Source organism: Rhinolophus ferrumequinum, chromosome 16 (assembly GCF_004115265.2).
Source record: "Rhinolophus ferrumequinum isolate MPI-CBG mRhiFer1 chromosome 16, mRhiFer1_v1.p, whole genome shotgun sequence".
Classification (NCBI taxonomy): Eukaryota; Metazoa; Chordata; class Mammalia; order Chiroptera; family Rhinolophidae; genus Rhinolophus; species Rhinolophus ferrumequinum.
Window position 1 is genome coordinate 6,176,817 of NC_046299.1, and position 25,843 is coordinate 6,202,659.

The 25,843-nt window shown below is 55.6% G+C and overlaps 1 protein-coding gene across 1 annotated transcript in view; it reads left to right on the forward strand.

The window, feature by feature from the left end:
- Positions 1-25,843, forward strand: part of FAM53B (family with sequence similarity 53 member B) — a 68,083-nt gene that overhangs the window by 21,106 nt on the left and 21,134 nt on the right. Inside the window, exon 3 of the mRNA XM_033129854.1 lies at positions 1,023-1,801. Within this exon, the coding sequence (XP_032985745.1) occupies positions 1,023-1,801 (779 nt within the window). The remainder of the gene's footprint in view (positions 1-1,022; positions 1,802-25,843) is intronic.

A 25,843-nucleotide genomic window follows, 5' to 3' on the forward strand; every position in this document is an offset into this window, starting at 1 on the left:
TTAATAAATCTATGTAAATTAGGGGGAAAAATGGAAACATGCTAACTTGTTGATCGCTGGCAGCACAACGTATCTCTTAAGTTGGCTTGTGTATTCCAGAACCTGAATACAGGACTAGGTCAAACTTTTCTTTGTTCTCCTAAGACTCTCAACACGGTGCCTGATTGCATAGTAGAAAAACAACAAATAGTTCTTGAATATTTCATTAAAATAAAGGTTCAAGTGCAAAGTTAGCATTTTCATGGCAGGATCAGCGTATTTTGTTCAAGCGTTCAAGTGGAGACCTGATATGTAAGTTTAAATTGTGCCCTTAAGTCTCTGCAGCCCAAGACGTGGCCCTGTCGATCTTAACGGCCTTCACTATCCTTGATTTCAGCGTGAAATCATGTGAACACAAGGAAAGGGCTCAGCGATGGGCAGCTGTTTCTGTGGATGTTGTGGAACATTTTGGTGCAGGGGACATAAACCAATAGAATATCCAGTTTCTGTGACCAGCAAGTATTCTAAAGATGGAATTCGGATGTGGGACCTGGCAGCACCCCCACCCCCGTTGACCTTGACCCTCTCTGAAGCACCGGAAGACTCATCTCTGAGTCATGGTCTTCTACCAGGGCAACGAGTCCCAGCCCAAGAGCCACAGAGCAGGGAGACGGGACGTGGCGGATGTGTTGCCTGAGTCTGCTGCCGCCAGGCAGGGGTGGGGCAGGTTGGCTCCCCATCTGTGAAATGAGAAGAGTGCTTTGGGTGAAAAGGACTACTTTGGGGTTTCCTGGGAGGCAATACGGTATGTTGGGAAGAAAACCTATTAGGAGTCTGGGGGATTCCTGGATTCTAGGCCTCGCTCTGCTTCTAAGTCAACACCTGGGACTTACATCCCCTCTCTGAGCCTCAGTTTCTCCTCTGTAAAGTGAGGTTGGAGGTCTCTCTGGCTCTAAAAATCCTGTTTAAAACAGGTTCTTGGTAAGGAGACAGGGCTGATATGAAGGGCTTCTCAAATCCTGTTTTTGTCATTTATGAACCAGAAAATGACAGATGGCGAGACCTGGACAGGAAATGCCCTCTTCAGATTGACCAGCCGAGTGCCAGCATCTGGGAATGCCTGCCTGAGAAGTGTCAGGACGGTGCTCTGTGGCACCGGGAGGCAGCGACTGCCTGCGCGGTCACCAACCTGATCAAAGACCTCAGCCTCAGCGACCACAATGGGAACCCCTCCGCGCCCCCCAGCAAGCGCCAGTGCCGGTCGTTGTCCTTTTCCGATGAAATGTCCAGCTGCCGGACATCATGGAGGCCCTTGGGGTCCAAAGTCTGGACTCCGGTGGAAAAGCGACGATGCTATAGCGGGGGCAGCGTCCAGCGCTACTCCAGCGGCTTTGGCACCATGCAGAGAAGCTCCAGCTTCAGCCTCCCCTCCCGGGCCAATGTGCTCTCCTCCCCCTACGACCCGGCGGGATTTCACCACCGGTTTGGAGGCCCGCCCTGCCAAGGGGTGCCTGGCTCGGCCACCTGTGGACAGGCAGGCGACATTTGGAGCCCCGACCTGAATCCCGTAGGAGGGGGCCGGCTTGACATGCAGCGGTCGCTCTCCTGCTCGCACGAGCAGTTTTCCTTCGCGGAGTACTGTGCGCCCTCAGCCAGCAGCACCCCTGCCTCAACGCCAGAGCTGGCCAGGCGCTCCAGTGGGCTCTCCCGCAGCCGCTCCCAGCCGTGTGTCCTTAACGACAAGAAGGTCGGTGTTAAACGGCGACGCCCTGAAGAGGTGCAGGAACAGAGGCCTTCCCTAGACCTCGCCAAGATGGCACAGGTAAGAACCCCGGCCACACGGAAGGTGCTTATTGGAGCCTCGGCTGGTCCTGGCCCATCCCGGGCAAGTGAGGTGCCAGTTGCAGGAGCTCCCAGGAGTTAACGTCCTTGTGTTTTTAAGTCCTACTCAAAGAAAGAGGAAGTCCGTTTTTGTGTGTGTGTCTGTGTCTCTCCTTTTGAAATCAGAAATGTTCTGTCCCTGTGAACATAGTGCAAATGGTACAAAAGTAGACAGATAGTGAGAGGCAGGCAGGGCGTTAGCCAGCAGACCCGTGTCACCAAACCCTGGTGACGCTCTTCCTTCCGTCACTGTGCTGGAGTCTGTCAGGGGCCCTCCTTGCAGCCACTGTGAGAAATACTTGTGTTGGCCAGATTCAGTGTCACTTGGATTAGGCTGATCCTGAGATTGGGGCCATGCGTCATGGTTTCAGAGAGAGAGAGAGAGAGAGATGGGGGAGGCACTTATTCATTTGATTAAACTGTCAAAAATGTGAGATCATCAAGAAACTGATTGCGACCCTCTGCGCCACCTCTGTAACCGTCTTCAGGGTTCACTGTGGGCGAGGCCTCGGGCCACACGCCCCCGTCACTTGCGCTTGATCCTCTGTGTCTTAGAGCCCGGCTTTGTGCTACCATTGGTCTCGGGTATTGATTAGAGTGAGGTGAACGTGGAGTTGACACACTGTCGTGAGGAGAGTCCCTGAGCCTGAGCACCACCTGCTGTTTGGTTCTTACTTGGGAGGCTGAGGATGAGAGTGTGATGGCGCGGCCCAGGGCGCACGTTGGCTCTTGTGCCCCGTCCCCTCCAGGATGGTGAACGTGGTAGGTAGAATGTCCCACTCCAGGAGGCACGCCGGTGCTTAGTGCCGGGGTTTGACCATGGTCTTCTCTGCTCTTGTGTAGGCGTCCTTCATTGCTGGGTTTGAGGGGGATGGAGACCAGCGTGGTAGTGAGGGGTTGGCCTTGCTCGTGCAGCATGTGGCCACATCTGGACAGACAGGCGCGGCGTGTCCACTCCTTTTCAGGCCAGCACAACTGCCTTCCTTAAGTGCCCAGTGCTGCTTTTTTGGCTTGGTGTCCTTTCATTTTAGAAGGAAAACACATTTTCCATTTATGGAGTTTCCTTCTCTCTTCTTTAGTTCCCCCTCCTAGCCTAGCAGTGCCCCTCTCACCAAAAAAGAGGTGCAGGATCTAAAGCCTAGAGTACACACCTGGCCCCAGAGTCCAGACTTTCTGGCCGCCGCTGCTCAAGAGCCCAGACCCCTGCTTGGGGCAGCCAGAGTCCAAGCTCATGGTGTGCCTGCCTCCCCTGTGCCCGCGGGGTCCACGTGGGGGAGGTCCCAAAGGAGGCCTGGGCAGGCCACCATCTTTTGCCCCGAATTTTCAAATTTCCATTTTTTTCATCGCTGCTCCAGGTATGTCCCTTTCTTTTTTCTGAGGACTTTGCAGCTAGACAACGATTGAATGAATTCATTTATGTTGGACACATGGGTGGAATTTTTCCTCTCTGGAGAAATTTAAATAGGTAAAAAGGCTGGAAAGGTGACAGATTTGGGTGACTTCTGAAGGAAACCCAGAGCCCTGAGATCGGGGTGTGATAAATGGCTTCAGTTAAATTTTTAATGCTGAGCTTATTTTATTAGCTAATAAGCTAGATAGGTAATAAAAACAGCTTACACGTGTTATTATATTTTACTAGCCACAAGTTGGAATAACACCGCTGGCATCACTGGAGACGTTTCCCGTCCTCACTTGGGTAGAAACCGTTTAAAAACATATTGCTCGGTGGTGCTGTGCCCAGATGTATAGATTGCTTCATTGGCTCCAGGCAGGTCTCCAAGATCCTGAGGAGGCCGCCCTAGTTCTGCCTGTCTTTTCCTGGCCAAGGCCTGGGTAGGGCAGAGTCCAGGGAAAGAGAGAAGGGGCCTCTGGGAAGCATGTGTGCCAAGGGGCCGTGGCCAGCACCCTGGGGATGGACGCTGAACTCTCCCCCCACCCACCAACCAAGCCTCTAGACCCCGGCCAGCCCTCCCACCATGGGGCTCTGCCTGCTTGGGCTCCTCACTGGGTGATTTATGGCCTCGGGAGGTGAGCCTTGCTTTTCCAGAAGCCTTAAAAACCAGGCCCAGGGGTAGCCCCTGTGTATCTGAAAAGAGGCCTGGACCCAGCCTGGAATATGTGGGGCCCTGTGCCTGGTACCCCGTGAGCTGGCGTATCACTTGTGACATGCACCTGCTGTGGCCTGAGGACAGTTGGTGTGGCACTTACTGCCCACAGGCCGCGCCTCCTTGGACTGTGGCGTGACTACTGGGAAGTGAGGGGCGTCTGCCCACCCATGGGAAGGTGCGTCCGTGTGTCCTGCCGTCGTTTCCTCGAGCTGGATCATGGCTGTCTTTCATGGGTCTTTTGATCTTGGTTTACACATTCACTTGTTTGGGGGGAAGGGATTTCGATTGAGCATTCTTATAAAGGAGCCCCTTTGTGCGTGAGAGGCTCAGACGGAAGGCGCAAAATGCCGTCAGGTAGACCTTTGCAGCGACTGGGAGTTCTGACAAACCCGACCCCCTGGAGGTGCTGATGGGCTGGGGCCCGGGGCCGAGAGCGAGGGTGGCAGCCAGAGCGCCTCCAAATTGTCAGCAGACAAGGGACCCGAGAGAGAACCCAAGCGAGTCAGACCCGCCGGAGAGGACAGACAGCGCTGAGGTCACAGTCCCTGCCCTTTGCACACCCACGTGCGTACAGCAGGATCAAGCCTCCTGGTGTGTGTGGGGGGCGCTGCTGTGAGCTCCAGGCTCCGAGCTAGCAGCAGAGGCCGTCAGAGGCAGAGGAGACCCTGAGCCTTGTCCATTCCAGCCCCCCCCAGAGGAAAGAGGCCCTTCTGGAACCTGGTGTTCATCTTCAGATCCACACTTGGCGGGGACGTCAACAAATCAGACCTCCCGGGATGGGGCAGGAGGCTGGCAGCCCTGGGCACATTGCAGCCAATATCACCACCACCGGCACCACCAATAAGAACATAGGACTGTTGGGAGGAATAAGGGAAGTAATGTGTGTCTGTGTGTGTGTGCATAGTGTGTTAGTGTACGTGTGTGTGCCTCTATACAGGTATGTGTGTCTCTACATACAGATGTGTATGTATAAACGTATGTGGGTACCTATGTTGATGTATGTGTGTGCATCTTCATATACACACGCACACACACACGATTAGCCGCTGAATGGCGGTGAGTGCTGACGTATACTCAGCATCATCACAATTGCAGCACTTGGGAGGGAAGACATGGGCCCATTCCGGGTGACTCCAGAGGCAGAGCTGGGACGAGAAGGTGACATTCCCGGGAGGTACACTCAATTCATTTAAGGACTCCCCTTTGTCTTTATTTGTCCATCTGTTTTGTTCTGGTTTTACCCTCCGTTTTCTGTCCTTGCCATTTACTTCTTGTTTGTTCCTCTTCTTGCCTTGACCTTTTCTTTTGAAAGTGGGGAGGAGGCTTGCCCTGCAGCTCAGATCAGCCTGCGGTGAGCTCCATGTCCAGACCCGAGGGTGGGGAAATGGTGACAGAATCGGAATCACCCTTGCCCGAGATTTGCTGTGTGTGAGCGTTCTCATCTTAACATCTGTCACCCATGGAACTAGGGTGGCAGTGACCTTGGGAGCCCACCGGACGCCCCTCTGGATGCCTTGCCCCATCCCAGCTTCCTCTCCGGAGCATAGCTGTGCAGCTGGCTGGCAGCGGGGGTTCTTGTCTCTCACAGGAGTGAGGCTGAAACACAGCGTGTGTGTGGGGGGGGGCGGGGGGGCCTACGAATTGCTTTCAGGCTGTGTTTGTTCTTGTCTCCTTAAAACCTCAGTGCCAGCTCGCGGGCAAGGATGTGGGTCCCGAGTAAGGGAGGGTGATTATAGTGAGGAGGACCCCCACGGAGAAAGGACACCAGGGCCTGGTGCAGAAAGGCTCATCCTCCCTGCCGTTGTAACTGCAGCCACTGGGTTCACAGAGCGGGCTGCTTGGAGCCAGCCCAGGGGGTCAGGCCTGCCCCATCCTGCCAGGTCTGATCCTGCTGACCTCTCTGTGCAGCTTTCCTCACGTGCTCTTTTGAGGCCCTTTCTGCCTGGTGTTTTATGTGAAGCCGCAGCCTCCCTTTTGCAGCATGACAATGTGTACTCCATCGAGGGCAGAGCCCAGCTTGAGCACATGAGTTGTTTATTAGCAGGACTTTTGCTGACATGACAAGTTATTGCTTTTTTGAGACCTGGTTTGACCACCAAGCAGTGGTTGATCCCAGTGGGACCTGAGCGGTGCGTGGCCATTTCGACACGGACTGCATGTGTGTGAGCAAAGATTTCAGAAAAAGCAGCAACTAAAGATTAGCTGCTGAATGGCGTGCCCCTGGCTGTCACGGTTCTTGCTGTATTTTTAACTCCAAGCTGGTCAGCTTGAAAGAGCAACAAATTGTATTTCTCAACAGTGCTTCAAACAGAAGCAGACATTTGTGAGGAGGGGTCGGTCGGGCCGCCAAAACAGAGGTTTGATTGATTGCCGCTGCCCACACACTGAGTCCCTGGGCCGCCTCGAACAGGCAGCGACTGTTATGTTAACAGATGTTGGAGGGCCCATGAAGGCTGGCTGGGGGCAGGTGGGGCAGGAAAGTGGCGTGACGTAGAAGCGACGCTGGGAGCTGTGGTCCCGCAGATGAGTCAGGAGAGCCAGTTGGACGGGGCCGTGGGGGCTCTGTGGGGGTGAGGGGAGGCCGCAGGACGTCATCGGAGGGGTTGTCACAGATGCTCAGCAACTACTCGTGGCTCTTTGCGGGCGTGGTCGTCCCTGGGCGAGGCTCCCTCTGGTCACCTGCTCTCCGCCGTGTGCCCGAGGGAGGCCGCCATGTGGGGTGGCCCTTCACACTGCTGGCTGCATGACCTTCTTGCTCTGGCAGCTGCAGGCCAGCTGTGCTTTTCCTTGGCAAAGTCCCTGGGCTCAGGCCTGGCTTGCCTGGGCCTTTATGGCCTCGTGTCCACTCTGCCACGGTGGTCGGCCACCTCCTCATTTCAGTTTCCCGCTGCCTTGCCCCCTTAAGCACCCCTCCTGCCGGTGTGGGGAGCCATGCTGACAGCAAGCAGTGGAATTCAGAGTGGATTGTCCTTTACAACACGGAATACAGACGGGCTTGAAGATACAGTGGAAGGTAGTCACGGAGAGCCCTGGAGTTCCATTTGGAATGAAATAAATGCTGAATAAAAGTAAAGGCAAAACGCAGTGTGGGCACATAGGAGTAGTTGTTTCTGATGCAGAAATAGCCAAGATAGGCTGGAAGAAAGGAGGAGAGCCTTTAGGGCCTGGGCTGTCAGAGCTCCCGGATGCCGGGGTGGCGGCTCTGGGCATCGACCCTGCACGCCTCCTTCTGTGCTCTTGACAGACATTGCTAATCAATCGTGGCAGCCTTTCTGGTTGAACTCAAAGGAAGTCTTAGCGTCCTCCCCTCAGTGATCTTGGCAGCCACTGCTAATTGATCTGCCATTTCACTTGAGGGTGAGACGTCCAGAGTGCAGGGAAAGTCAGTGAACTTGCCCAAAGCCACGTGGTTAGTTAGGAGACTGGGAAAGCCAGATCCTGGGCCCCCTAACTGCAGGTTCAGCACTCCTCCTGCTGCCGTGCTTTGTCCTCTGTGAGGACTGCCCGTTGGCCTTTCCAGGTAGCTGACACGTGCAGGACATAGAGGGCATGGAGAGGGAAGGTGTGACCTCTTCCCCATTCTGCCGCTTTTGAACTACGTGCCCTTGGCAGTCACCCTCTGTTAGCCTCCACCTCCTGGTCTGTGGCATGGGAAAGGGGAGAAGTCGCGAAGTATGGATCGCCCGTGATTGACACCTTGACTAACAACCAAGCCACGCCCCTTGGCCTGTTTCCTGTAGCTCCATTGGGCAGCCAGCTGGGCTTGCCACCCCTGGTGTAGGTGGTGTCAGTGCCAGGCGGATCGTGCCCACGGTGGAGCTGGTGGGCACCGGAGTCAAGAGACTATTTTCAGCTCCCCTGTCTCTTTTTCTCTCAGAAATAGGCATGTCACTAACACCACAGAAATCCTCACGGGGTTCTCATAATTCAAGGAAGCCCCTGTTCAGACACCTAGGTCATTCCTCGCTGTCCCTAGTCGCAGCCACCAGATTGCATAAGCAGTCTGTTTAAGGTCACTTCGGATTGGGGCCGAGTGTTGACACAATAGCTTTGATCTCCCGGGGAAAAGAAAAATAGGAGTTCAGAAGGGGACATGCCAGGGAGGCAACTTTTAATGCCACTTGGTGATTTTCCATGTTTAAGTGAGAAGCTTTCTGAGCCGAAGGGTGTTTGAGATGGAGGTGATGAAGCTCTGGGGGTGCCTACAGTTGTCTGGAGGAGGAGCCTCTGCTTCGTAAGTCAGTTGTTCTAGACGGGATCCTCATCCCCCGTCCGCCCAGCTCCCCAGATGTGCTGGGAGCACCCCTGGCTCGCCAGCCGTGCTCTGGTGCTGGGTCCAGGGGCCCGGGAGATGGGGCCCTGTCCTCAGGAGGCCACAGCCTGTGGGCAGGAGGATGGCGCATCTGAGGACATCTTCAGTCCTTCTTCACGGAAGCCACAGTAGGAAGGGCCTGTGGACCACTTAACCCTTGCCTCTTTGGCCAGCTCGACTCCGAGGGCCCACAGGGGAGGGTTTAGAGAAACCTTCATGTCACTCCCAGCCTGCCAGAGAAGAAGCTGAGTGTGGGCAGAGACACGTGGACAGAGGGCTGGTGGAGAGCGGGGCCTCATGTCAGTGGGACAGGCTCAGTCCTCATCCTGGGCAACTTCTGTGAGCTCTCCACACCTCAGTTTCCCCATCCACAGGCAAGGCAGCCACGCCGTCTCTCATCGTATTGCTGGCAGCATTAAAGGAGGTCGTTTGTGTGAAACACTCAAACTCAGAACCCTGTCGGCCCAAGGTTAGCGCTCAGTGAGCGTCGCCTGCCATCGACGCTGTAGGGAGTGACATTTTAGGAATAGGAAGAGAAATTTGTCAAAGGAAGGTGTTGTCATTTACCAGATGTGAGCAATCCTGTATGGAATTGGTGGGGACTCTCTGTCTACAGCTCTGAGGTCTCAGCCACGCCCCACTCCCAAGAAGAGGGCCTGGGGCCCGCGGCTTGTGTGACTCGTCCGAGGGCTGAATTTGAGTTGCTGAGTTGCACTGTTGTGCTTTGGATCAGGGCTCTCTCCAGGTTCTGCCCTGTGGCCATACTGCAGGTGCTGCCTGGATCACAAGGGAGGCAGTGGCGTTGGAACAGGCTTGCATTTGGAGTTAGAAGACCTGGGTTGAGACGTGGCTCAGTCCTGGCTGTATTGTGACCAGGAGCCAGTTGTCCCACTTCTCTGGAGCCCAGGTTTCTGAGCACGCGCGCCTCCACCCAGGTGTCGCTGAGAACCAGCAGCTGCCCGGCCTCTCCCCAGAGTCGGTCTGGGCCCGACACCGGGCGTTCAGAGGTTCCCTGAGCGAGTGGGGGTTTGGGAGCGGCAGGGTGGGCACAGGCCAGCCCCGTGACTGCAGAGGCTGGCGATGGACTCGTGTTCTGTGGAGACGGTACTGGGCTCGAGGCCCCTCCGCCAGGAGGTCCCAGGTCAGCGTGGACTGGGAAGGGCCCCGTTTCTAACTTCCCAGATGCGGGACAGGTGCTGAGCGCTGTACTTAGCAGAACACTGGCCTCCCCACCTGCTCACAAACCTCCCAAAGCACCAGAGGGCTTGGGGTTGGCTTACGCTGAGGTGGGGACACAGCTGCCTCAGAACGGTCTGGGAAAACGTCTAACATGGGCATTTCTGAGGCGTGGGTGGTGCAGGCAGCTCTGCACGCGTCCTGCTCAGTATCATTCCGAAGCGTCTTGTGTTTGGTGCAGAGTGAATAACGGGGGACCCAGTGTGTGCTGGGCGGCTCTGGTCCCTGGTAGCGTGTGGAAGAGGCCAGGCTTCCAGAGTGTTCTCACAGAGCGCCTTGGGATCAGTGAGGAAGGAAATAAGCCACCAGGAGGCCATCCATGAAAGAGCACGGGGTAGGGGTGGGGTGGGGTGGGGGCTGCAGGACAAGCACCCAGGCTGGAGTCAGGAAGGGCTGGGAGAAGCCCACTGTGGCTGGAACAGAGTGGATGAGAGAGGCATGGCGCCCGAGCAGTGGGTCTCCGAGGTAGATCCTCTGAAGACCCTTAGCTTTTATCCTGAGTGCAGGGGGAAGCATTAGAGGGTTTTAGGAGGGGAGCAGCAGCTCCCCCAAAAATCTGTTCTGGCTGCAGTAAGCAGCATGGACTGAGGGGTGTGGGGCAGGCGGGAGGCTGTTAGCAGAGATAGTGGGCTGGACCCAGGCGGGGGCAGTGGGCATGGTGATTCCTGTTATGGGGCTCAAACATTCTAGAGATAGGACCAGCCAATGGGTTAATCATGGCATTAGCTTCCAAATTACCCTAGTTACCGATTTCACTGGACAGAGAATCAGTCACCCTAATCCCCAAAGATAACTACCTTTAAGCTACCGTATTTAATATTTTCTGGTTGTAAGTCCCTCTCGTTATCTAACCTGCAGCCCTCACTTTGCCTGTGTTGCATTTTCTCTTGATCTGTTTTCAGTAGAAATGAAGTCTAGTGGATCACTGCAATTCATTCTGTTTCCACAAGTACCCTTGAAAGCCCCGAATCCTTGCACATCTGTGCTTTGCCAGCCCAGGCTGCCCTTTCCCGCCCTATGGAAACTCAGTTCCTGTCCTTTCCCATTCACCCAGGTCGCCAAGCCTGTGAAGCTTTGCTGAAGCTTCTCCGTCCTTCTTCCCTTGAAACTGGGTGCCCCATCCTGGACTCAGGCCGGGGAAGGCGAAGGCCGGCTTAGGGCCTGTCTTATTCCTGCTTCTTTATCAAGAATGTTGGGGTGACGCCTCCTGGGAAGGGACTCTAAGTCCTGGTGAGCCTTTGGCCCTGTGAGAATCCCAGGGAAGGCCAGAGACAGACACACAGAGGAGTGTCACTGAGACGGACGGTGATTAATTACGAGCCAGGCCCGGAGTCGACACGTCGGACGCCTGTCTGTGTCTTCACCCAGTGCAGGCCACTGGCTGTCTGGGGACCAGCACAGGATGAAACCTTAATTTAGCCCATTTTGCCTTTTGCGACACAGTACTCCGTTGTCCCGAGCTTGGCATCAACGTAGAATCTCCCCTGTTGACATGAGCCATTTATCGATAACATTTTTGCAGAATCAGCGTCCTGAATTACTGCCCTTTCTTACAGCTTCAGGCCACAGTGGAGAACTAAAGAAAGCGAATGCCACACAGGAGGACAAACCCTGTGCTGCAGTCCCCAAGCTGGCAGGAACTTGGTTTGACTGGATTCAGAGTGGGTGTTAATTGCCTATTTATGGCCAAAAGATTCACAATGCCTCCTTTGAAAGTTAGGCATAGTAGAACTCTTGGATAATTCCTTTTGGGGAGGGGGAGGGTTTTTTTTTTTTTCCCTCCTGTCTTGAAAAACAAAAGAAATGGTCGGTTCCAAAATATAATGCAACCACCAGAAGCTTCGTTTGTGAGCACTAGCAGTGAGCTCACATCAGTCATGTGTCACTCAAGGCCACCAGACACCCAGCCCCTTCTCTGAAACAGTGCGAGGTCCTATAATGCGTTTATCCTGGCGGAGCAGGTGGCGGGGGCTGCAGCTGTTTCCTTGCCAGAGCTCTGTGCGTGGAGAGAGTGTGGCAGGTCGCCTGGGTCAGCCACGGCCCTTTCAGGGACAAAACCACCCATATGTCCCCAGAGAATTCACTGTGAACAGTTGTTAACTAGGTTTCCGAGTATGGAGAAGCCACGACGGGAACACCAGGTAACACGGGGGAAGCAACTGCAGAAACTGTTCCCACCCCAAGTCAGGGCGACAGTTCTGAATGCTTGGAGAGTCCACAGACCCCCAGGGCTGGGCCCCAGACCCCTGAGCCGGGGACAGTGGCCCGTGAGGGCTGAGGAGGGGAGGGCAATGAAGATGAAGCTGGTTCTGTGCATATTGGGAAAGCTGCAAACTGGAGGCCACTGCTGCGAATGGAACACACTGCCCCTGCCGGGTCAGGAAGCATGGCTGGGTGACAGTGACAGCCACAGGATGCAGGCAGGGAGAGGCCAGGGCCTCCTCTGTCCTCCAGCCTCCCCGTCCTCTCTAGCACTCCAGTTGGCAGCGCCCTGCCCCCCAGAGCGTGTACAGAATCTGGAGGGGAGTGGGCGTGGAGCTGCCTGTGGGAACATTCTTACCTCCCCGTGGCTTCTCTATCCTCCTCTGGCTCCTCTATCTATTAGCGTCCTAGAGCCTGAAGCTGGAGTCTGTACTCGCTTTCTTATCTGCTTTTTACCTCCTTACCACTTCATCTTCACTCAGCAGGTACTTACTTACCTGGTGCCTGCTGGGGGCCTGCCACTTGGCTGGGCCCTGGGGATATTTCTGTAAGACACTCATGATTGCCACTTTCCTATAAGTTACTTTCTAGATGGGGGATAGAGAATAAGCAAGCAAACACAGGCAAGGTTGTTTCAGGTGGTGATATATGCTGTGAAGACAATAAACCAGGCTGATGTGATTTAGAACGCCAGGCGGCAGGAGAGCAGATGGAAGTGGCCGGCTTTACACTGGAGGGACAGAGGCGGCCTCTCTGAGGACGTGCCTTTTGCTCCAAGGGCGAAGTGATGAGATGTGTTCAGTGAGGTAAAGACACTGAGGGAGAGCATGCTAAGAGAGGCGAGAGCGAGCACAGACGTGGGGAGGTGAGTGTGGGCTTCGCAAGTCCAAGGCGGTGTGCGGGGTCCTGTGCGAGGGGGTGTAGGAGCGGCTGCAAGGGGTTGGCAGGGGCAACTCGCGTGTGCCTTGTGCTGAGCCCCAGGGGAAGCTGTTGGGATGTGCGAACCAGGATCTCATGTGACTCACGGGGTCTGGGACCCTCTGAATCAACTGCCGTGGGGATTTGACCTCAGCTCACACCTGGGGAAACTGGCACAGAGGCGTGTGAGGGAGAAAGCACACCGAGGCAGGGGACTGGGGGCGTCGGGGGAGTAAGGCGGGCACCTCTTGCCACGTGCCTCTCAGGGTGGCGTGCCTCCTCCTGTCCCCGGCCAGTGGCAGAGAGTGGCCCTTGGCTCGTCCCCGCTCGGCTTACTCCCTCTCCTCATCTTTACACATCAGCCTGGCTCTGGAAAGAGGGGTCCTAAGTTCTAACCATACTGGCCCATGTTGGCAGGGGTGCTTGGTTGTTCGGGGGCCTCCCTCAGGTGTGTGGCTCTCGCACCAACACCTCTTCAGGGAACAGAACTGTTGGCCGTCTGCTCCTCTGCCGAGTGGCAGAGCAGTGACCGGAGCCCTGCTCACTCTATGGCCTCTGTGGCCTGTGGGCCACGACCACTCACAGGGGCCCCTTTCTGGGGTGAGCTCTGCCACCACTTGTGACCCATGGGCCCAGGTGAGTCTGGGACTCACTCTAGGTTTCTAGCTCCCTGATGGCAAGGGGGGGACAGTGGCATCCTCACCACAAGGCCGTTCACAGCCTTTGGTCCAGGCCTGGTCCACAGGACATTCTCAGGAAGTGTGGCTGATATTTATCAGGTCCACTGGGCCCACACAAGTGGGCCTCGGTTCTAATATCAGGTGGTGCAAACCCCGTTGCCTAGACTTGTACTCCTGTCGCTTGGGCAGACTTCGCGTTTCTTGAGCTCCAAGTTTTCTGGTTGGTGAACCAGGGCACTGCGGCCTCTCTGGGAGGGCACTGCAGCTCTGCCCGAGCAGTGTGGTCCAGCTGACTGTTCTGGGTCCTTCCGTCATACAAGGCGGAGGCGCAAGGGAGAAGGGCCCAGCAATTCGGCTCTGCCGTGCTGAAGGGAGGCACCCAGAAAATACAGGATATGTGCCTTAGGTGGACATTACCCTCTTAGTGCCCAAAGCGGAGCCTTTGGTACCCGTTTTTGTGACTTGCTGGAATATCTCTGAACGTGGCCACTGCCCTCCCACTCATCTCTGAAGTGATGCATCCTCATGGAGAGGGGAGGGGGCCCCAGCCAGCCTTGGACTTGCCCAAGCCTGGGGCCTGGCCGGCCTCCCCTCTCCTCTGACACCCCAGGATGTTCTGGATACAGTACCTGGACACTCCTCCCCGTTCCTCCTGGGGTCCTGCTCTTCTCCCCGCCTCTGAAGTGACGGGTATGCCTGGACATGGGGAGAAGAGGCATGAGAAATGGCCTTCTGTGTCCCAGAAGGAAAATTCCTAGCAAACCGCTTACTGAACTGACTTGGCAACAAAGTACAAGGTGGCTTTGAAGGTTTGCTGGGCCAGGCCAGACCTGGGCTGTGCTCACACTCGGGGGAGGCAGAGCAGCCCTCATAGCCACCCCCACTCCACAGGGCTCTTCTCGCTCTATCACCCGAACTTCTCATCTGCCTCTTCCCATGTGGGTACCCCAGGAAGATAATGAGACTGGGGGTGCCTTGTGGGCCATCTGGGCCTTCTTCTCGAATCATGCCTTTATGTCTCATAGTGTCACGTGTCCCCTGTGGAAGGACAGATCCTGCCCGGGACTCAGTGCTGGGGTCCGTCATCCAGACAGTTCTAACTGCATCCACTCTGGGCAAGCACACCCACCCTGTCGCCCCTTGACAGTTGGGACCAGCTTTAAATAGGCCTGATCCACCTGGAGACATTCCATCTCACTGTCATGTGGGACAGCCTTGGACAATGGAATATTCCAAGATGGGAAATAAAAATGGGAACAGGTATGCAGGTCGGGGAGCCAGCGGAAGAAAAGACCCTTCATTGTTGCTCGGGCCTGCTTGGGCAGTGTGTCTGGGGACCCTTTTGACAGATGTGGGCTGAGTATGCAGCAGTAACTATTTGGCAAGAGAAAGGAGGTGGCATCTGAAATGGTGTGGGGTGAATTGTCACTCAGTGGGGACACCAGCACCCCAGCGTGATGCACATGGGGAAGCTACGAGCAAACACATGTGCCCGTGTCCACCCCAAACCTGGGCGGCAGGAAACAGCACTCGAAGCTCCGCCCTCTGGGCCTTGGTCTCCTCACCTGTAAGTAGGGCCTGTGGTGACCGTTGCCAGGACTAAATAAGGTGATGAGAACAGGGCACTCACTGGGCACCGAGTACACTGGTGGGGGTGTCCCAGCCATCGGGGCCAGGCCCACGTCGTGTGGGGCTGTGCTCCTTTTCAGGGCAGCGTCGGAGCTCTTCAGTGGGCCCAGCACGGTGGCCCAGTCGCAGCCAGGTCTGTGCCTCAGCTGGAGTGGAGAGGAGAGAGGTGGCACAGAGGCGCCCCCAAGGCAGGAACCCCTGCTTGCATCTGGCTTGAGCTGTGGTTGGTGGGGGGCGGGGTGGAAGGGGCGGCGTGGAGGCCTGAGAGTCAGTGGGGAGACACGGACGGTTTTGCACATGTGACCGGGATTTTGAACATCAGTCTGGCTGTGGGTAGATTAGAGGGGACATCCCAGGGCAGAGGGAAGACTGTGCCCATGTATTTGATGCCCTCACTGGAGAAGGAGGGCTGTGGGAGCCCCACTGTGCAGTGAACTGGTTGGGCCCGGAGCCTTCAAGGAATTCCTCGTCTGGCTCCTACAGGCCAGGCCAGAGGATCTGGGGCCTGGTGCAGCCTGGACGGGGGCCTCCTGGCTGAAGGCACCTCGGAGGCCTTGCAGGGGAGCTTTTCTTCTCCCTCACTAGGCAGGGAAGCTCATCAGGGGAAAAGCAGACGGATGACCAAGCTTGTCCTTGGGGAGGCGAACTAAGTCAGAAATGGCTTCCTTTTCCTCTGTGGAGCCAAGAAAGGTGACCCTCCTGAGCGGTGAGACTCTGGGGCCTTCGGCCTTGATTTGGGTCACCTGTCTGCTCAGCCTGCTGCCCACACTGTCCCTTCTCCCCGGGAATGAGGACAGTATGGTTCATGTCAGGAACCTTCAGCCAGAGCCCCACCCCGTGAAACTTTGGACGGTACACAAATGATAACACCAAAGGCCCTCGCTGTACAGCAGTGTGCTTGCACTTGGCCTGTGTGTCCCTCTGCCACTCTGTACTCCACGGGCCACGGATGAGGCTTGTCAGCATATAGTCACATGTTGTCTTCATTAAAATCCTGGGAAGTAGGGATTGCTGTCCCTGTCTCATAGAAGAAGAGTCTGAGGGTCAGAGTAGCAGCCAAGCTCACAGGGCCAGACGTGGCTGCAAGGTCCATACTTGTTCCACTTGCGATCAGGGGGCCTGAGCAGGGCCTGGGGTGCCAGGCTCATCCCATCTCAGGTGTCCACGTGGGGTCAGGGTGAGTGGGGTGGAGTCACAGAGCTGAGGTTTGGGCCCTTGGTGGGACGGATTGACTCTGGACACATGGGGCTCTCTGGTGTGAGAACAGTGAAGTTGCCAGGCCCAGGGGTCAGTGCCCAGCCCTAGGACAGCAGCTGGGATCTCACATGACATTAGCAGGGGAGCCCGATCTGGCCCCTGCTCTGCCAGCTGTCAGAGCCGTCTAGACAGTCGGAGGTGACAGTTGTCACCGTTCTGGATGAAGTCGGCTAAAATTGGATTATTACCGAAATCTGAAACTCCAGGTGGAAGTGGTGACACTGAGCAGTGCCCAAACGGGGACACTAATGGTGTGGCCTTGATGCAGCCAGGGACCTACATGAGGAGCCCACACTTCTGACGCGGTACCTGAGGCTCAGCATGAGGTGAGGGGGGCAGGAAATGAAGAGCCCCTTCCTTCCTCTCCGTGGACTTCCCTGGGGAGACCCCACAGTGCAGGGCGGTGGCCGTGAGGTTGGTCACACAGCCTGCCAGCCGGGAGGAGGGCACAGGGCAGAATGTGGTCCTCACCCCAGGTTCAGAATCCTCCTCTTTGGAGGCCTAGTGTTCGGGCAGCTGGACTTGCCTTTGTTCCAGCCTGCTGGAGCTTTCTCTGCCTCTGGGGCTTTGGGTGGGACAGAGGGGAGCCAGGAACCCCTCTCCGCTTGGGCCTCCCGCGGCCCTCAGCCCTTGGGCCTGTGCTGGGAGGGGGTGTAGGGACTGCCCTCGTCACAGAGCAGGACCTTAGAGGACCAAGGCCCAGTGTCTGCTGAGTTCTGTATGGCATGTGACTTAATATTTTATAATAATAGACTTAATACTCTAACTAGAGTTCTGTCAAGCCCTGTGGCCTCCCGAGTGGGGTTTCAGTGGCCCTCTACAATTATGGCCCATGTGTCTTCCAGGAGTGGTGACAGACATCACCTCAAACCATCTAGATCAGCGGTGGCAAACCACAGCACATAGGCCCTTGCCTGTTTTTGTAAATAAAGTTTTATTGGCACGCAGCCGCCTGTTTGTTTGCTGTTGCCTATGACTGCTTCCCTGTTACAACGGAGGGCCAGTAGAGCCCCAAACATTTAGTGTCTGGCCCTTTAAGAGAATTTTGCCAGCCCTGTGCCTCAGTTTCCTCATTCGGAAAGTGACTGGAGTTTGTTTGGCAGTTTCTCACTGAAAGCCAGTCCTAGAAAGGGCCGGCACTATTATCCTGGCTGTCAGGAATGTGGGGTGATGTAACGCGGCCCGCCTGCTTGTCTCAGGCCCCGCCCAGCCGAAACTTGGCCCCCACACGGCCTTTTCCTGGACTCCTCGGGTGGCAAGTAAGAACCTGGTGCTGGCGAGGGGGGCTGCAGAAAAGGAGCGGCCAGAGCTCGTGAGCTTGGGCTAACGGGGGCCTGACATCAGGACAGTTGTCCGCATGTCTCAGTGCCCAAAGCGTGATACTTTTTTTTTTTTTTTTAAACGAAAACTGTTCTCCCAGCAGTGCCGCTCTGGAAGCCTTTGCTGGGTTGTCTGTCCAGGCCCAGTGCTGCCGCCTTTTCCAGACTGCTCTTCTGCCGCTGCCATGCTTAAGGAGCATGGGCCAAAATGAGGATTGCTCATTTCCTTCTGCTTTCACTCACCGCCTCAATTCTGTCCTGTCCCTGGAAGAATTTTGCTGAGGCCGTTCTGCTCAGTATGGTGGAGCAAAACTCAGATGCAAACAGCAGGGGCGGCCCTGGGGTTCTCATCATTCAAGACAAACCCCTAGAAAGTTCACCCTGGCTGGGGACCCAGAAATCCCTCTGCTGGCCAGATGTGCTCTAGCCCCCGAGGCAGATAGCCAGTCGGAAGTTGCTAGAGGATATTAACGTTGTGGTAACAGAACTTGGCCGGGCGAGGTGGTTTTGGAGCGGCATTGTGAAAATATGGGTGGGATGGTTGGCTCTGACTTTTAAAAGCCTCAGATGGCCGTGGTTTTCATCCTGCATTCCACCTCAAACTCAGTCAACAGAGGCCGGCCTGCCCGGGGGCCGAGGCTGCCCTGTGCCTGAGAAATCCACAGCAGCCAGCCCAGGGCTAGGAGGCTGCGGCCTGGGCTGGAGCGTCTGTGGGGACCCAAGAATGTGGTTGGAAAGTTCTTAGTACAACCAAGAACCACTTCCACCATTGCTGTTGGCGCAGGCTCTGCTGTGAAGCTGCCGGTGAGGAAACGAGGCGCGCAAAGGGAAGGATGGTGATAACGCGTAGACGTGCTTCTCCCTTTTAAATAAAGTTGCTCCCCGGTGATGCTGTTACTCCTGCCTGTCCTGCAGGGGCTGTGCAGTGGGCAGCTCTGCTCAGACTTTAAGGCTATCTGTAGCCAAGAAGCAGGAAGACAGGTGTGTGTAAGGGTTGGGGTGGCGGGGCACAGTTTTCCAAGGAAAAGCTGTGTGTAGCATCACAAGCTGTACAAATTCTGCAAGTCCTCTCAACGTAAGCTAGGCTCCTACTGGGTGCCTGATGCTGGGGGCGGGGGTGCATCCACCAGGCCCGGCCTGGGAGAAAAACGCATCAGCTATTAGCTAGAATGAGGCACGTGCTAAACTGTGGCCCAGGGACACTGGAAGGACCCTGAGAAGGACTGGGTGACAGCAGTGGAATGGCAGGCGCTTCTCCAACACTCACTGGGCACTGGGCACTGCTCTACATGCTATTGTAGGAGCTCACTGAAATTAAGCTCACATCAACCCTGCGGCACAGATACTGTTATCGTCATGCCTGGCTGCTGCTGAGGACACGGAAGCAGAGACTTGATTAATAACTGTCCCAAGGCCACAGAGCCAGGCCTTGGCAGGTGTGGGGTTTGGGCCTGGGCACTGAGGCAGGGAGTGTGTGCTGAGCCGGTGCACGGCAGACTCAGGAGGCACAGGGAACAGGGTCCGAGAACCGGGAGGCTGGAGCAGATGTCCTAGGAGTGTGGGTGGAAGTGAGGAATGCAGCCCTGGAGTCCTGCCATGGGCAGCTGGTGCCCTTCATCTTCCTGCACAGAAGCTCCGCCTCTGGGCTGCTGGGTGAGGTCAAGGTAAGTTGATCAGGGCACCTGGCCCACTCCTAGGAACTTGGCACCTTCGTGCCTGTCTCCTGAGCTGGGCTTTGTGGACTCTCATTCCGCTGGACCTGGACAGAGGTTCTCAAAGGTCCAACACAGGTAAACAGGTCTCAACAAGGTGACGCTTTCCAGAGCCTGAACGTGAACATGCTTGTGTCCCCAAGAGGGGGTGGAGAGCGCAGTGTGTCACACTCCTGCGGGGGGGCTAGCCCCTTGGCAGAGCAGCCTTTGAGAAAACCATTACCACGTTATCATCAGGGCTGGGTATATGGCAGTGGCAGGAAGGGACCTGCTTGACAGTTTGTTCTGTGGTCTGTGGCCTGGGAGCCCCGCAGAGGTGACAGAAGATGGCCAGGCCTCCCCGTTTGCCCAGCGGGATCCCCATCTCCAAACACACCAGAGTTTTCTTCAGGTTGATGTCCAGCAAAGCCCCCTCCCCGGGCTCCTGCCCGTCTACAGCTTTTCCCTGCACTGGACAGTCTGCTGGGTGAGGCTGGGGATTGACCTGGTTCTTTGTGGGAGAGAGGTCACCAGTCACTACCCAGCCACCTCCAGAGAGCCCACCCAGTTCTGTGGTCCCTGTTTGTGGGTAGTATGACAGCTCCTTTCAGTGGTCAAGTAGAAAAAGGTGCAGGTAGAAAGGAGCCCTCAAGTCAGCTAGGAGGCTGTGAAGCAGGCTGGTTGTGGGACCCTGAGCCTCAGTTTCCTCATCTATGAAATGGGTTTGATAAAAGGGAGTTAGATGGTGTGTGTCTCACACTGTGGTCGTAATGGCATGGAGCACTCAATTCATGGCACATAGCAATATTCTTGTTAGAAAAGGAGCAACCACTGGTGTATCAATTGAAGTAACTTCCAGATTCGTCAACATTTGTTGTTTCTTCTAGTTACAACTTAATGCGTACATATAAAAAATGTACAGTTCAGAAATTTAAAAAAGAATAACATTTCAGAAAAGTAAAAACAGAAAGTGAAATTCCTCTGAAATCCACCCCCATAAACTATACAGATAACCACTCTTGAAAGTTTGGTGTAGCTCCTTACAGTCCTTTTTCTAAACAGCTGTAACACTGAATAGAGATTCTTGATGTGCCTTCCAGCCCCAGGAGTCCATTGATTCCACAGCTTCAAATATACCTTGTGTGGAGTGATGACAAGAAATAAGAATTTGTTCCCTTGAGAGAAATGAAAGAAACACTACTTATTAAAACATAATAAATGAGCTTAGCATCCGTTTCTCACCCTATCCAATAAGAAAAGCAGATACATGGTTGAAAGAAAAAGTTACCGCAAAATTCTTGGCCCTGTGCAAAATAGAATTGAATTCTTTTGGGCTGGTCCAAGCTCTGTGGCGAAGTGTTGATTTTCTTGTCTCCTAAGTTTGTAATAATGATGTTTTCCCTCAGACATCACAGAACACACTCCATTCCCTTGCCTCATACGACATGCTCGTGATTTAATCAATCCTGTCATCCATTCACGGGGCTCGTTGGCCTGGGTGCAGGAGCCGAGCTGGCCTGGTTGTTGCGCCGAGTAGTTAGGACAGATGTTTCCAGCTCAGGAGTCGTTTCCAGTATCAGCGCTGAACCACGGACTTGGAGCCAGGGTGCCGAAGGGGCAGGGCCCTGCTGTTGTTTTGCTTTTGTTCTTTGTGAATAGTTTGCACATGAGTTCGGGGAGCTGGTTTGACTCTGTCATTTTCTCCAAGCAAACCTTACTCTGTTTCAGGGCCGCGGTGCCCAGAAACGCCTGTGCATCTGCCGCAGCAGTACTCCCCAGAGCCCGTGGGCCCAGCTCCTTCAGGACACGCTTATTTGTGGGGCCTGTTGTGCTTCCACACTGGCCCCTAAACAGCCAGGGTGTGCATTTTATGTGAGAAAACCCAGCACGCACCTACATAGTGTCTGCTTCCCAGATTCTCAGGCCCTGGGCTTCCTCCCGAATTGCCTTCATAGCCGTGTAGGACCCACGTTCAGATCTATCTCTGTCACCTTTCAACCCAACACCTCTCCCTTGGGAGCCTGCTACCTGCTCGGCACTGTGCTGGGTCCCACAGAGCAGGAAAAAATAGAAGCCAGACCCTGTTGGCTCCGTCTGGATGGATCCCATTCACCTGGGGCCATCTGTTCAGTGCGCACCTACTGTGTGCAGGCATTGCTCTTTGCACTGACGGTACAGTGTGGAACAGGATGCCCCGGGCCCTGTTCTCCAGGAGCTCCCCTAGTGTGAGCAGGCAGACAGGAAGCAGGAGCAACAGGAGATGGCGTCAGACAGACAGTGCTCCAAAGACCAGAAACATGGGTGACGGGCGAGAGCCAACGGGTAGAGAAGCGCAAGAACCTTGCACGGGGAACGGTGGCAGAGCGACTCCAGAGGCTGCTGTGTTGGCAGTAGCTGGCTGGGGCTGGGGCAGGGGTGCATGGGCGGAAGACAGGGTCAGGCCCTCGCACCGGCCCAACCCCAGCCCTGCACTGAGCAGTGCTCCGGATGCCAGTGGTCCATCACCTAAAGTGGCATAGCTCCTCCACGGAGGGGATGTCTCCCAGAATCCCAGCGCTGGGTGAGTCTTCCCATTCCCCTTTCCTCCACATCCGGTGTGTCCTGTGGTGTCGGCTGAAAGCCCATGGGAGGGAATGTCTTGGTAGGGAAAGGGGTCAAGTTCAAGGAGCCCCTTGTTTTCCTGTTGACATCCAGGAGGGTTGTGGCTTTTGGGCTCTGCCCCGGCCCCACAGGTCTTGGCACAAACCCCACATTTGTGTGGAAACACCCAGCTTCAGAGCGGGCTGCCTGCCATGCAAAAGGGGTGTCCCCATGAGGGTGGTCCTGAGGTACAGGCAGGAGATGGGGGATCACTGTCCTTGAGTTTCTTAGCAGCCCCGAACGTGGCAGGACATAGTGGACGGTCCACCCTCTCTAGTCGGGAATATCCAGTGTGGCAGTGAAGTTATGAACGGACCACTGGGCTGAGGGCCTGGAGAGGCAGTCTTGGGCACTGAAGCTCATATTCCGTGTCTCCGTCAGCAGCCTCTGACCTGTGGGCACCTTGGGCTCACGCCACTTGGGCCCCGTTTTGGGACCTGTGGCTCGTGTCAGTCTTGACTGTTGGCAAAGTGGTCATCGGGCCCCTCCTGCCTGTTTCACTTTTAAAAGAAGCTGTGCGGTGACCTGGTGTGGACCTGCTGTCTGGGCTCCTTGGGCCAGACCCAAACGGGGGTGGTGAAGTGTCACAGCAGGGCTCCTGCTGTAAAGCAGTGGCTCACAGACCCAAGAACTCGAGGGCGGGGAGAGCATCAAGTCAGTGGCTGCGGGAAGGTTGGGCCACCTGCAGACCTGCCCAAAACACAGCACCTCGCCAGCCCTCGCCACTCCAGTAATGGATGGAGCGAGGTCTTGCCACAGTCCCTTTGTGGGGTTGGAAGGAGACCGGAAGACAGCACTCAGGCTTCTCCCCAGGCTGCCCGCTGCGTGTGCCACACTGCCCTGGCTCTGGGAGGAGGGCCGCGGGCGAGATGAATCAGAGGCGGGTTCTGCCTTCCAGTAATTCACTTCTGTTTGTTCTGCTCTAAGTGGAAAATCAGCCGTCACCACCCTGCCACCCCCGCCACCATCCTCACTCCTGCAGGCCTCTGGGGACCAGGAGTCCAGCCCTGGGAGCGCCCCTCCCTTCCCATGGTTGCTCCCTTCCCAGCAACATGGCAGCTGTTGGAAATGCTCCATTGCCAGAGCTTGTGTTTAGTGCGGCCCTGTTTTGGCCCCTGTGTGGGGAGAATGTCACTGCTCACACCTGGGTTTGCAGGGCTGGACCAGCCCAGCGCGTCAGGCCCTTTGTCTTAAGATCCTTTTCTGAGCACCTCCGTGTTAGGGGAAGAGAGCAGTCGTACTTCGCGTGTGTCCGGCACAGTGTTTAGCTCACTGTGTGTTTTTTCTCATTGGATGCTTTGTCATTATTTCCTTTGGTAACAATTTGAGCCTTTATCTTTAGGATAATACCTAAGAGTTTCCAGAGCCACACCCTTTCCAGATAAGGGGAGACGTGGCAGCCTGGCCACTGGCCACTGGCCAGTGGCTCCTTAATGGCTCTGAGCGTCCGTCTTTCCTGTGTCCACAGAGCGTCCTGACAAGCTTCGGCCTGGGAGGGGGGCTGTTTGATGGAGCTGACAGCAGCCTGCCAGGTGGAACCCAGCCTCTGCTATTTGCCAGCTGTGCCAGTCAGTGTAAAAGCATCAGCTGGAGAATCCACCCGACACACGAGCGTCACAAAGCACGTTCATGCACCTTGTTTCATCTCTTTCTCAGGAGACCCCTCTGAAATGGGCTCCACTCGCCCAACTTACAGATGAGGAAGGCGAGGCCCATGGGTGGAGGGGCCCGCCCAAGGCCACGTAGTGAGGATGTGGCTGCAGAGACGGCTTTGAGCCCAGGTCTGTCTAGCTCCTAGTGTGATGCTGCCATCCCGGGGACCCACGCACAGCCCATCCATCCTTGGCTATTGGCAGAGTCCCCTCGATGTAGAGGACAGAGAGTGAGGCCTGGCTGCCCAGGCCCCTGGCAGTGCCCAGGTATTTTTGGCTCCATGGATGCCCCTATTGAGTCAGCATGGAGTCTCCCAGCAGGTCCCTTCTTGTGAGCCCCTGCCAGATTCCAGCCTTCTTGGTGTGGAGGAAGTCAGTGGCCCCAGCCTCAGGCACAGATCTTCATAAAATCAGGAAGACATCACTTCCTAGTCGGCCTTGAGCCTGGGGCTTCATCAGAGAAGCTCATCAAAGCCTGTGGACTTCTCTCCAGAAAGCTAGAAAGGGGCTCCAGTTCCCTAACGTTGGGCGGCAGGAAGGAGGGAATCCTTCACGCTAAATAGTTTTTGAAGAGCGAGACGCTGACAGTGTGTTTGGGGCACTTGAGGTGCAGGCCTGTCTTTGAGGCTCCTTTTAGCTGAGTTCTCTGCAGGGCCCTTGGGGACCCAACTGGAAAGTGCTGCTGGGCGTGCGGGTCCTTCTTTCAGGGCTGGCAGGAGAGTCTCCTCGTGGCTGAGGCACAGGGCGCCCAGCGAAGGCGGCCCCTTCGTTGCAGTCCCTGGGAAACGCTGTGTTGGATGAGCCCATGTCACCGTGGGCTGTTCCTTGTGTGCAGCCAGAGGCTGGAGGGAGACGGGGGCCCGTGACCCTGGAACTCGCTTGAGTGTCCGGCTAGAAACGAGTCTCCTTTAAGTGGCAAAGACATTCCTCCAGGACTTTTGGTGCTCTTTGTATGGAAGGAGTTGGGGCCTCGAGTTGGGAACCAGATAGGGCAGGGACACTGCAGTTTCGGGCCCTCTGCCATTGTTCCTTTCCGTGAGCGTGTAAACAAACGCCTTCCTTTCCCACTAGCAGTGCACTCTTTGCACTAACCCTGGCAGGTTGGCACTCAGGCACTCAGGAGGGAAGTGGTTGTGCTACTGTCACCCAGTGCTTGTCACCCTGGGTGACAGGCTGGGACCAGATCCTAGGGCAGCTTCAGGCCAGGCTCCTTCTCAGAAGCCCCCAAAGCCCATGGCAGAGAGGCCATGGTCCCAGCCTCCTCTGCCCCTTGGCAGCAACGTGCCCTGTACAGCCTGGTGCTGCCCAGGGCCTCGATTTCCTGATCTGTGAATTGGGCCTGAGTTGCTTATTCCACTTGCCCTGGGCTGGATGAGGACCTACCATGTGCGTGATGAATCCCCGGGTGGGCCAGGGTTTGACTCTCAGCCTCACCGCTCTCTAACCAGCTAACCACTCTGAGCCTATTTCCTCATTTGGAAAATGGGGATAATAACTTACCTGAGAGGGTTGGCGTGCAGATCACATAAACCAAAGGGTATAAAGCACATAGCACATCTGGGTGGGTACTCAGCAAATGGCAGCTACCATGACGACCACCATTACCTTCTTCATCACCACTGCCATTGCCATCACCACCACCACCACCATCATCATCATCGTGTCCATTACCACCACAATCACCATCACTAATCATCATCACCATCACTACCGCCGGCACCGCCGGCACCGCCATCATCACCATCATCACCATCACTGTCGTCATGACCATGACTGCCATCAGTGTCATTTAGCCTGGAGAGTCCAACATAGGGCACTTAGAAGACTCAGCCTCGTGCCTGGCTCTCTGAGTCGTAGTGGAACATACCTGTCATCTTACGGGTACGGCGGCAACCTGGGCTTCTGCCCCCTCGAGAAGACTCTTTTATCTTTGGCCTCCTCCAACAGGAAGGCAGTTCTTCCTTGTAGAGCGAGTTCCCAATGCTAGTTGCTATTTCCTTGGTGCTTCCTCTGGGAGCAAGTCAGAGCCTCCAGTATCTTAAAATTAGCCTGTACTTAATTATATGACTAAAAATAAAATATTCTGGCTCCATTAGGGAGAAAAGTTGTCTGGTAGGTGATTATGCCATCTGTAAGCCTCGCCAAATCATCTTGTTACGGCATTAGCTCTTAATGCTATGAATATCTCAGTAGGTGCCTGGAGACCTGAGCACACAGTGGGGCGGGAGCTAGCCCCGGGGGGAGAGAGCAGGGGGTTCCTTCCTACCCCTGTTGTTCACTAGCTGCAGGATTCCAGGCAAGTTACTTCTCTAGGCCTCGGGCTTTTTGTTGTGTTTGTT